This window comes from Anas acuta, chromosome 2 (assembly GCF_963932015.1).
Source record: "Anas acuta chromosome 2, bAnaAcu1.1, whole genome shotgun sequence".
Classification (NCBI taxonomy): Eukaryota; Metazoa; Chordata; class Aves; order Anseriformes; family Anatidae; genus Anas; species Anas acuta.
In genome coordinates, this window is record NC_088980.1 from 47,013,170 (window position 1) to 47,025,337 (window position 12,168).

General features: G+C 35.6%; 1 protein-coding gene across 2 annotated transcripts in view; it reads left to right on the forward strand.

Annotated features, from left to right (window-relative positions):
- Window positions 1–11,144, forward strand: part of SLC9A3 (solute carrier family 9 member A3) — a 48,848-nt gene extending 37,704 nt beyond the window's left edge. The window contains exons 10-17 of one of the 2 annotated variants that reach the window (XM_068674651.1): window positions 1,570–1,699; window positions 2,750–2,865; window positions 3,426–3,555; window positions 4,038–4,214; window positions 4,788–4,863; window positions 6,271–6,384; window positions 8,168–8,411; window positions 11,005–11,144. In XM_068674651.1, coding sequence (XP_068530752.1) covers window positions 1,570–1,699; window positions 2,750–2,865; window positions 3,426–3,555; window positions 4,038–4,214; window positions 4,788–4,863; window positions 6,271–6,384; window positions 8,168–8,411; window positions 11,005–11,008 — 991 coding nt within the window. In that variant the 3' untranslated portion in view covers window positions 11,009–11,144. The other variant, XM_068674652.1, reaches the window with a different exon arrangement.
- Window positions 11,145–12,168: the final 1,024 nt, after the last annotated feature.

A 12,168-nucleotide genomic window follows, 5' to 3' on the forward strand; every position in this document is an offset into this window, starting at 1 on the left:
TTCAGACTAGGTGTATGCAAATGCCTTCAGTTCACACCTAAGGATGAGATTCTCTCAAGGTTTGAGAACTGGCTAGTTGTATAGAATTTAATCTAAAACAGTGATTTTTTTTTTTTTCTCTGTGAATACCCTATTTCATGAGCATTTTCTGTGTGGGGAAATACTAATAAACTCAAATACTATTGTGCTAGTTCTTTGTTCTATTTCTACAAAGGGTGGGTTCAATACCTCTAAAAGGGGTTACAGAGAGCCCTTGAAATTCATTCATATGATTCATTTAAGCCTACTGGTTTGAAACCAATAATGAAAATTATGGATCTTTTCCATTCTCCTCTGTTTATCCATCTAGAAAGAATCAAAATTACTCAGATGAAAGATACAGATACCATTTTCTTTAAACTACATGTGAAATGTTACCAGTGTGATGGCAGGCTTCCCTAAAAGAGACGAATTAATGTGAAAAAAGGTCATTAAATCTGGATATCTTTAGCAGCATTATTAAGGGTCTTGAAGATGAGGCTAAATATTTTTAAAGTGGCAGATTAATGTTTTACTTCGTATATGGTAGAAAGTAATTTGCTCTAAGTAATGAGGAAGAGTAGCTTAATGTAGGTTCTCTGTTGAGTGTGTGGTTATCTATTTTGAATGTGACCATGTTAAGTCTCCTCCTTTTGGACTACATGTACATGATAACACTACTTCCTCAAAGAAGTGACAATCCACAGCATTTTCACCGATGTAATAGCCTGATGTAGATACTGATTTTCAGATCTGATGAATAATTATAAATTCTGTGAACATAAAGATATTTTAACTATCAGAATAAACAAAAAAATAATCTCAAAACTGCCATTGGTCAAGATGGACAAAATCACTTTGAATAGTGGTTGGTCTCCGAAGTTGCCTCACTCACAGTAGAGAAAATCTCAAGTAAGGTTGAAGAAAATCTCAAAAACAGCCTTAATTTTCTGGAGCACAAATATGAAATGGCAGATGCCATACTATCAGACAATCTTGGAAGTGTAAATCACAGAAAATACACATCACTTTTATCCTCCAGACTACCAAGTAGCATGAATAAGGTCCTCTGCCAGTGCTTTGGGAAGGGCGCTGCTATGAGCTGCCTTTCTAGGCTGGTTGTCCTAAAATACAGTAGGGGAAAAGCAGATTCCTTTCCAAAGGAGGAAATAAACTTAAACTTTTAGAATGAAGCTATTAGGTATAGAAGTAAATAATAAGAAGTAGAAAATAATTTAACATGATCTCCCTGAGTAAAAAAATGTCCTAGTGACTCTGAAATCGGACACTGTAACCATAGCACTATTGCTGCTGTAGTATAATTGGGTAAGTAAGCCTATTAAATGTTTTGTGACAGTGGCATAACAGCCTTTTCCTTAACTTTACTTAGCTGCTATTTCAAAACTTTCAAAACGAAATCCCTCACTTGCTATGCTCATTATTTCCTAAAAGTGCTTAGCTCATTAAAAAAAAAAACATTTATGCTAAACTAAAAATTCTGTGATTCTAAAATTGCTTGTTGCCATTAATATGGTTTGTTTTAATTATTAGGTGGTCCAATTTCGATAGAAAATTCCTCAGTAAAATACTGATGAGAAGGTCTGCTCAAAAATCAAGAGATCGGATCCTTAATGTTTTCCATGAACTCAACTTGAAGGATGCGATTAGCTATGTGGCAGAGGTATACTTTTTCACACATTATAGCTTCATATTTCTTCATTTTCCATTCCTATTTTTTAACTAGATATCTGTGAATTACAAGCTGACATTGAAACTGAAGCAATGTCTTCATGGAGGAGTAGAGATTTGCTTCTCCCAGATATCCATTGTCTTCTCAGCTGCAAGAAACTCAGGAGTTCATAAAACATTTTTATAAATTTGTCTTTTTTCAACTCTGCTATTATGCAGCATCTGTTCAATAAACAAAAGCCTGAGTGAGTTCAGTCTAAACCTAAATAAATTCCTTACAACTGGGAGGGGAGATCCTAGTCCAGGAAATGTGAAAATAATCCACAGCAAATGAATATAAGTATAGAATCATCAAATCATTTAGGTTGAAAAAGACCTCTAAAATCATCTAGTCCAGCTTTCAGCCTAACAAATATAGCATATAATATAATATTTTTCTTACCACTACCACTTCTCAGAGACACAATATAGGATTCTGAAAATAGCTCCTCTGCATTTCCCTCAAGGTGCCAAAGAACAAATAGCATATTCTTATAAGTGGGTACACTTCCAGAAGCTTATTTTGGTCAGTTTATACATGCAATTTTAAAAACAAAACTATTTAATTATTAGGCCTTCCCTAATGAATGTGGGCATCTGACTCCGATAAGATTAGTTTTTGCTCTAAGTTCTTTCCATCCAGATCACCTCTGAGATGACTGCAAACAACAAAAAGTCCTAGGACGTTTTGTTCTGGTAGCAAATCATTATTGCATGGTATACAATAAAAAATATAAAAGATAAATAAGGATTTAGATAAAGGCAATAAACAACACTTTTTCATAAGGACACATAAGGCTTATCACACAAATGTGATTCCAAAATATATTTTTAACATGAAACATTTAATGGAAATATCAGCATGATTTGTACAGATTCTTGCTGCAGACAGCAGTAGTTATGACATTTGCATATGGCAGCCTCAAATGATCTGCATTTTCTGGTTCACATTTTTCTCTAGATGTTTACAGCCATAATATGTCTTGTTTCTTTCTGTGACCAGGGAGAACGTAGAGGTTCCTTGGCATTTATACGTTCTCCAAGTACAGACAACATGGTGAATGTGGATTTCAACACCCCACGCCCGAGTACTGTGGAAAGCTCTGTGTCTTATTTACTGTAAGTAACTTGGACTGATTGTTTTTGTCTTCTGTTTGTTTTGTTTTGTTATCTGTGAGGAAATGCAAGAAGAAAAAAAAAAAAAAGAAAGTTACAAAATTTGAAAAGTGTCAGTTACAGGGGCTTCATTCACTACTTTTTTGAACTTTAATTAATCTTTTCCTCACACATAACGTGGGCTATAGAATACTGCTATATGGTTGCATTTGGCAAACAAATTTTGTAGTAAAAGTTGGAAGATTAAACAGACAACCACATTACAGCTTTTTCATGTGCTTTTTGTTCATCAATTGCTATAGATGTGGCTAGATGTCATTTCTGTGTCTACTCCAGAAAAAGTCAGCAGAGAGACAAGGAAAAAAAGTGTTGCTTCATTAACTCATGAGTCTTTCACAGAACAGACCTTCTTTCATGTAAATGGAGAAATAAATGCTACACCCACTTGAAAGACAAAAATCAAAACTCTTCTTAATTTTCTCATTAGGTATTTTCATTTAGCCAATTTTTACTTTTTACTTCATCTTTTAAAAGTGTTGTTTGTATTTTGTATTCTTGTTCAGGAGAGAAAAGGCTGGACCGGTTTGCCTTGACATGCAAGCGTTAGAGCAGAGGAGGAAAAGTATTCGGGACACAGAAGATACAGTTGCTCACCACACCCTACAACAGTACCTGTATAAACCCAGGCAGGAGGTGAGAGTAAAAGAGGTTGAGAGCAGAAGGTTGGAAGCAAAACTGAGAAGGAAAGAACCTATCCCCAAAATCCATCCTTGAGGGAGATAGGCTCTTTGTCTATATTCTTTCTCACTTATGAACAGCCGTCTTTCACAGAGCTAGTGCCTTTGATTTCACTGGGGCTACTGGAATGCAGAACTCTATCCAATATAGGTTCAGGTTAACTGGGGCATACCAACTGAAGTTTCAGACACACAGGAGAGGTTTATTTAGAATAACTGTTACTCTTTCTTAGATATACTTAAAATTTGCAGATTTATACCTGTTTCATGGTTAAGAGAGAGAAATAAAAATAGGATTTTCATTAATGCCTTTAGACTAGCCTTTGGTTCATGCTCTTTTAAAGAGTTGTTTTCATTGCATGACACTGCATGCATTGATTCAGGGCTTTCAGCTGTATTTCTAAATAAATGAATATTGTTTTCCTTTCCTGATAACAGCACAAACACCTGTACAGTCGACATGAGATCATGCACAGTGAAGATGAGAAACAAGACAAGGAAATTTTCCATAGGACAATGAGGAAGCGCTTAGAATCTTTCAAGAGTACCAAACTAGGAATAAACCATTCCAAGAAGCTGAATAAAATCCACAAGCGAGACCGGGGCCAAAAAAGGGTAAAATAATTACATAAGGACCCAGATGTAGCCACCTATTACACAAAGTAAGGAGAGGGCAGGGAGGACTCTGAAGGGTCCTATGTCCTGCATTTATCTCTGTCCTATAGAACTTCATGAACTTAAAGGGCCTAAGCAAGAAGAGATTGAACTATGAAATGACTCAAGGGGCACCTTCTCACACGCTGCTTTTCTCTATGCTTTGGGACCTTTCTTCCGGGTGAGAGATTTTTGATCACTTGAAAAACAGCAGATCTTGAGCCATGCTATAACACTATTGTGAATTTCTGCAGGGTAGACGTAGCAGGGTAGCACCAGAGCAAAGAGCTTTCCATAAAATTTGCATGAAATTAAGAGGGAACTTACAGCATAGGAGAGACAAAATTCCTTTCTTTTCCTGTAGTTAGTAGAAATATAAAGCAAAAACTGATGACAACCATATTGAATCTCAAGAAAATATTAAAACAGATTTCAGGGTTACACTGCTCAATTGCGATTTGAAAAGACATTACTGCATTTGCTCTCTGATGGTGGTAGCATTTTTCTTGATTTAGTTTGTTTGTTTTCTTTTAGCGAAACAGCAATGTCATACCAAATGGAAAAATACCTTCAGAAATTTCAGTACAAGATTTTACATTAAAGGAAAAAGGTAAAAAGACCAGTGTCCTTAACTGCATTTTATGAGCTACATTGTCTATAAAGCATCACTGAAAAAAATGATATGCAATGTTGAAGCTATTAAAGAGGAACTTCTAGTTATAACTCAGAGTGGAGATCTGGTCCATGCTTAAATGCAGTGTCTGGGTAATTTAGAAGTTGTTTTTCTAGGCTACTGGATGACAAACTAAATTTGAATTGGCATTTTTACTCATATTTTTAAAATATCATGTTTATATTTTGAAAACAAAATAAAACACTGGCTACAACATAGATATCTTCCATCTTCCTTTTGGATAAACTGTAAAGAGCAAGTTTTGCTATATATATATTTTCTAATCACAGCAGGATATGTCTGCCCGAGACACCATGCCATACAAAATTCAGTCAAAATGACAATCTCATCCGAGTTAAGGTCCATTTACATGTATTTAAAAAGATCTGAATCAGAGTTGAAGCTGAGCTGAAGTTAGAATTTGAGGAGAGGTGTAGCTTTTAAAGGAACACAGAAGCTAATTTGAGCACTGGATCACCCTTCATACATCAACCTAATACATGGACCAGCCTGGAAGTGTAATCTGAAGCTGAGTGGTTGAGAGATCATCCCTAGAAAGAGCAGGAAATAAAAACCAACAAACAAACAGATTTGACCTTTTGGTTTTGTGTATAAGGCCCCAAAATCTTTAATCTTGTGCTCTAGCCATTTATTTTGATTGGCAGGGACAATACAAGCTGGGTAGGTCATTCACTGCTGTCTTGTTGAAGAACACAATTTGTATAAGTCATCCTCTACTAGGAAAAAAAAAAAAAAAAAAAAGCTTGTTTGGAGGACACTCTTAACAAGTGATTTAGTTAGCGGCTTTGGTAAATTGATTACATGGCAGTAGAATCATTGATAACTTTACCAGCTTCAAAATCAGTCAGTACACTAATTCTGACTTCAGTCTAATGATGAAAATCATGTGACTTTAGTCTAATGATGAAAATGCAGTGACAGGTCTTTTTAAGGGAACATGGTTGTCAACATGTGAGCACTGAAACCATAAAACATGACAAAGATTCACATGTCAAGGATTTGTTTCCTTCAGTCCCAGAAAAGCAGACGATTCTATTAGTCAAGAATTTATCCAGAATGTGAAATCTCTATCATAACACTGGATGCAAATGCTGAAACCTTTGTTGGGTTCCTTGAAGTAATTGGTACCTAAGCTGCAGGCTGTATCTACATGTACATACTCATTTCAATGCTACAACTGTTAATTAATTTTTGCCCTTGTCTAGATCCTTGTTAAAGATATATCTTTGCTCATGTAACAGCATCATATTGTACTTTTCTGTCAGAATTGACACAAATCTCTAATCAACTGGACTTTTAAAGATTTATTTATTTTTATTCCAGATTTGGAGTTTTCTGAAGCAGAAGAAAATAATGATTATGAAACTTTGCATCTAGGCAAAGGAGTTGATTTTCTGGCTGACGTGACCAAGCAAAATTTCACAGAAAATTCTACTGGTAAAAATATTTATTACATGAAGTTTTTTTATTTTTTTTTCTCAAATGTAAAAAAAAAATAATTACTAGAAATCTAGCTGCTTTAGCTTTTTTGTTGTTGTTTTGATTTGATCTGTTTTCTTAGAATTGATATTAATGGTAAAAGATAACATATTTTGGTTATATGAAATTATGAGGAGTATCAAATTTACTACTAATAATACTGACAGAAGTTGTGAAAATGACTGCCTAACCCAAACCTAAAACTACTAATTATCTCCAGCAACATAAAATGTTATATTAGAGTTATCCTACCTCACAGTCAATACCAGTAGTTTGGAGTTGATTTCTACCTGCATTTAAAGTACTTAACTGTGATGCTTAAAGATCTGAAAAAAAGTACTTAACTTTCATGCTTCTTCTTTCATGCAGGATTTATTTCAGAATTCACATCTCCTTCAGTTCCTTACAGGTTTATAGAAGTCTCTGAAAAGGGAAGATTTCCAATTTTTTCTGGAGCATTCTTGATGATTTCCTGTCCTGAATCATAGAATCATAGACTCATAGAATGGTTTGAGTTGGAAGGAACCTTAAAGATCACCTTGTTCCAAACCCCTGACGTGGGCAGGGACACCTTCCACTAGACAAGGTTGCTCAAAGCCCCATCCAACCTGGCCTTAAACACTGCCAGGGATGGGACATCCACAGCTTCTCTGGGTGACCTGTGCCAGTGCCCCACCACCCTCTGAGTAAAGCGTTTCTTCCTTATATCTAGTCTAAATCTACCCTCTTTTAGTTTAAAGCCATTACCCCTTCTCCTATTACTACAGTCCCTGACAAAGAGTCCATCCACAGCTTTCCTTTTAAGTGTTAAAGGTCTCCTGGTCTCCCTGGAATCTTCTCCAGGCTGAACAACCCCAACTTCCTCAGCCTGTCTTCATAGGAGAGGAGCTGCAGCCCCTTTATTATGTTTGTGGTCCTCCTCTGGACTTGTTCTAATACTTCCATGTCCTTCTTGTGCTGGGGACCCCAGGGAAAGGCTCCAAAATATCAGATTGAATGTATACCAGAGATTATATGATATGATTTGTAAGGTTTTAACATTTAGTATATTTTTAGCACTTTTGTGTCTGAATTCTCAGCATATGTAACATTATGCATACAGTGAAGAAAAATTCCTATGTCTGTACTCTTTTGACAGTCATGCTGATATAACCTTTTACCTACACCATTACAAATTTTGTATTTCAGTATGTGTGAAGACATCCAGAAATCAATCCAGGAATAAGTGGGTAGCAAGTTATAGACCTAGACTGGTTTTTACAATTTCTTTTTCTGTTTAAACACTACAAATGTGATATCTATATTAAAAGGTTCCTTTTACATACTTCCGTGGCCTGCTTCAGTGCCCTCACACACACCTTGTTCCTTTACAGATTTGGGCAGTTCACATTTTTTCTTTATTTTTTCTCATCTTTTGCTTCTTTTTATGGATTCAATTTGAAATTTTCTGCAGTTATTTCAAGGTTTGCTTTATTTTGTTCAGGTGATGGCTTAGTTTGTTCTTCTAGTGATTTTATTTCTTGACTTTAGATATTCTAACCATAACTGCATGTTATATCCAATTTTTCTCTGTAAAAGAAATCCAAAATGACTAGCAATAACCAAGTCAGAAAGAGCAAACTATGTGTGTATAGTGGTGTTTTTGCCTATTTCTCTTCTTCTTCTTTTACAAAGTCGTTTGTTGTATTACCAAGAAATTATTTTGATTAATTGTATTTGTCACTTGTGAACTTGATTTTAGGCATTGATAACCCAGTATTTTCAGCTGATGATGATCAAAGCATCTACATGAAGTTCTCACCATGGTTGTCTAGTGAAGATACTGTGGTACCATCACAAAGGGCCCGAGTGCAGATCCCATATTCTCCAAACAACTTCAGACGGCTCACTCCATTCCGACTCAGCAATAAATCAATAGATTCCTTCCTGCTAGCAGATGGCCCAGAGGATCGACCCAGATCTTTTCTCCCAGAATCAACACATATGTAATATCTTAAAAGAGATTATCACCTTTATTTTTAATCAGTCCTCCTATCAATCCTGACTACTGACAAGAAGTTTACTTTTCTGATTCTTTTTTTTTCTCAGAGCATCTCTTTCCTTCCTGACTTTTTCCTACAACTAAACATCTTCCATTTTCCTTCCGTTTGAATAATAGAACATCTTTCTATTTTTCTTCTATAGAAAAGCTATCCAGACATTAGGGGTGAAGTGCCTTGCTATTTTTACAGAAGATAAGGGTCTTGCTCTTTGTTTTGGCTTGAAAATTTTAAATGCTAAGCAAAAGATATTCCAAACACCAGAATGTTTTTGTATCCATTTTCAAGCAGCTCCACATTTCTTGGTTAGTCAGTTCTAGAAGATAAAATTAATACCCAAATTCCCTAACATGGGGTTATTCTAATTCAAACCACTTAAAACTCCTTGTTCTTTCAAGTGACATGGTGTGGGCTGTCTTCAGGTATAAGCACAGTAGGCTGAAGCAATCCAGCTGCTGACGCCAAAGCACAAGTTTTGCCTGTCCACGTCTCTCATCTTTTGCCTAAGAGGTCAGATGAGCCATTTAAAACATCAGATTCTATTGTATTCCAGTGTACATTAGGAACAGCAACGCTAGACCAGCAATGAGCTGGTCTGATTCTCTTACTCTTAGCATGATTAGAATATGAGTTTTGACTCTATTGCTAAGATGTTTTGAGTCAGTTTTGAACACTTGGCCAGTTGCAATGCCCAACCAGTGAAAGTGGTCTCATTGCTACAAGTACCCAATGACACTGCTAATGTACTTATTTTCTTTGCAATAAAAAACATCAGAGTTTCCGCTACATGGGTGGAGACTATTACACAGCAGCCAGACTATGAAGAAGCAGAATTCCAGTTCTCAGTATCATATCCATAAACTGTGAATTCATCTTAATCCATATCTTATTTTGAAAACAGAAAAATGTTTGGCTTTTTTGATGCAGTAAATAACTTGTTGACTCTAATATCTTAGAAAAATAAAGTGACTCTGGGTTTAGATTAATATCCTACTTGCCCTTTAATTCTTGCTCCATGAAAATTTTCCACACCATAAAATACGGCCTTCATTCCTATAATCAACACAGTCAATGCTGTAAATGAGGTGGGTCAGGTCACAGTTCAGCCATCATAATTGAATAGAACACAGGGCAACAGAGGGATTATGCAATGAAATGTGATAGTCAATTTCATCATGAATTAGCTTTTGTGGAATCCACAATCACAAATGTATAACCTAGTGTCCTCTATGCATCAACAAATAAAGGAATGTGGCAAGTTGAAGGTACTTAGATGATCAAAGTTTGTACAAAGATCTCAGGGCAAGAGTGAATAATTTTGCATAATTTTGCAAATTTTGGTTTCAGAAGAAATTCATAATCTTTGGAAAATAAATTGAAAAAGAAGTGCTCATTTTTTCTTCTGTTCTGGCTTCTACCTTGCAAAAGATGTGCTAGTTCAAGCATAATTTCAGAAAGCACATCTCTTTAATGGAGTGGCCTGTAGGTCTGAATTGGTTCTAATGCTCAATTCCTTATGAATGCATCTTTGCTTGTTTTCTAAATGATGTTTTAAAATAAATGCTAGATTAATTAAAGAACTGTGAATAATCTATATCCTGATTAAAAACTAGAACAATGAGCAGCATTCTAAAAGGAAAACTTCTCCCTGACACTTATTCACACTGAAATTCTTGCTTTTTTTTTTTTTTTTTTTTCATTTAGAAGTTAGTCATAAAATATTAGCATGTTACTTTCTGAACATTTCCTTGCTAACCTTTGTTCTTTTCCTCCATTCTATTGCCTTAATTATAGGAGACTTTATTATTCAGAGCTGCTATGTACAAGTTCTTGTACAGGCATATATATTCTTGTCCTTTGTTACATCAAAATCATTTATTCGGAAGTGTTTTGGGAAGTTAGATTTCCTGAGCTGATAAGCTGAGACCTCAATTACTCTCAGAAACAGTACTCTCAATTATCTACTTAATGAAATTCTCCTATTAGGAGAATTATATTGAAATTTCAATTAATAGGTTTTAAAAAACAATGTACATTGGAAACAAAAAGCGGAAATGTGAGGATTTGCTACATAGTTTAATGTATAAAGAAAACAGGTCGTTTTCAAGAAGAAATTGTTTCTGTAGTAAATGCTTTTCTTTGAAAAAGCACAATTTCTTTCAAAAGTTTCTGAAAGATTTCCTTGCTGAGCATTAGGACTAAATGTCTCAAGATAAACATGTACCTTAATGACCAGATGATGGCTCCGTTTCATAAGCATTTGAAGCAGGCAGCTTTCATCACACTGAACTCAGTTTTGCCTGATTCCCAGCAAGGACAGAAAGTGTAATATACTCACTTGAGGTTGTCCAGGACAGAAGTTGGGACAGGGTACAATTCCCTACCTTAAAAACTATCTTAAACCATACACTTTAATAAGACTTTTATAAAAATAGCCAAAACCAAAGCCCAATAGCCAGCACAGTAATATAGAAAGTGTATACCTACAATTTAATGTGTATTTAATTCAATTTAATGTGTATTTAATTGTATTCTTTAGGTGATATGGACCATGATGTTGAAATGACAGAATACTCCTCCTCAGATGACAAATTGCCTTCTTATGCATCTGACCAACTAAACCAAAACCAAAGTGTTTCAGAGACTCCCCACCACTTCTTTCCATCCTGTCTTCAAATGCCTTGGACACATAACTATTATTCCTTGGAAAACAGAGGGAATATATCTCTTTCTACTGTCTCTGAGTATATAGGTTCTTGTGACCCAAGCATACCTGATCTCTTCTGGGAAGCAGGTACAGATTCAAATAACAAAGAGACAGTAAACTCAGGTTATGGTTCCGAAGTTAGCTACAAATCAGAGAATTCACAAGAAGAGAATTCTCTACTTATACCTGAAGGGCTGGAAGACTCTTACATGAAGGAGCCCCAAGAGAAGCAAATTTTGCTTGATGTACAAGGAAATTACAAATCTGCGGCAGCCAGGCGTGTACAAAGTCGACGTTCTTTTCACAGGCCAAAACCTCTGCAACACCCTAAGCTTCAGAAACTAGCATCTCTTCCAACATCTTGCCATGTCCCTCCACATTCTTTGGAACAAGAGGAAACACAGCTGTGAGCCAGGGTTTATCTGAAAGGAGGAGATGAGAGAGAATAAGCTGAATAAAGGGCTTCTGTAAAAATAGAGAGCAACTTATTGGTTGGTTCATGGGGCCTAGAATGGTTGCTGTAGAATGGTTTCAGATGGAAAGATGGAAAGGAAGTGGCATCCCGTGATACCAGAAACACTGGAGCTTTGCTGCTGAATTTACATTTTTAAGTCCTCGTTCATATTGAAAGGGTGCGTAAAGAAGGGAAAATATGCCTCATTATTTTCCATGTAGACTGTTACAAAAAATATATATATTATTTTTGGAGGGCTAAAGCAAGAAGCTTTTCAAATGGTAATTATTTTTTTAACATAGAAATTGTTTATTATGCCATATATTCCCAGTAAATACATTTATTAATGAAATAGGCTGCATTTTTTGCTTCAGTAATGGAATTCAGTATTTATGATGTATGAAACTAATGTAGGAGAAGTCAATGGCTAGCCTCTTGCCTGCTAAGTCTACTCTGACTGAATGGATCAGTGCCTTTTATAAGTGCAATCTAAAGAAAAAATATTTTACTGCTCTTGAATATTTGTATTACTGAGTAGTTGC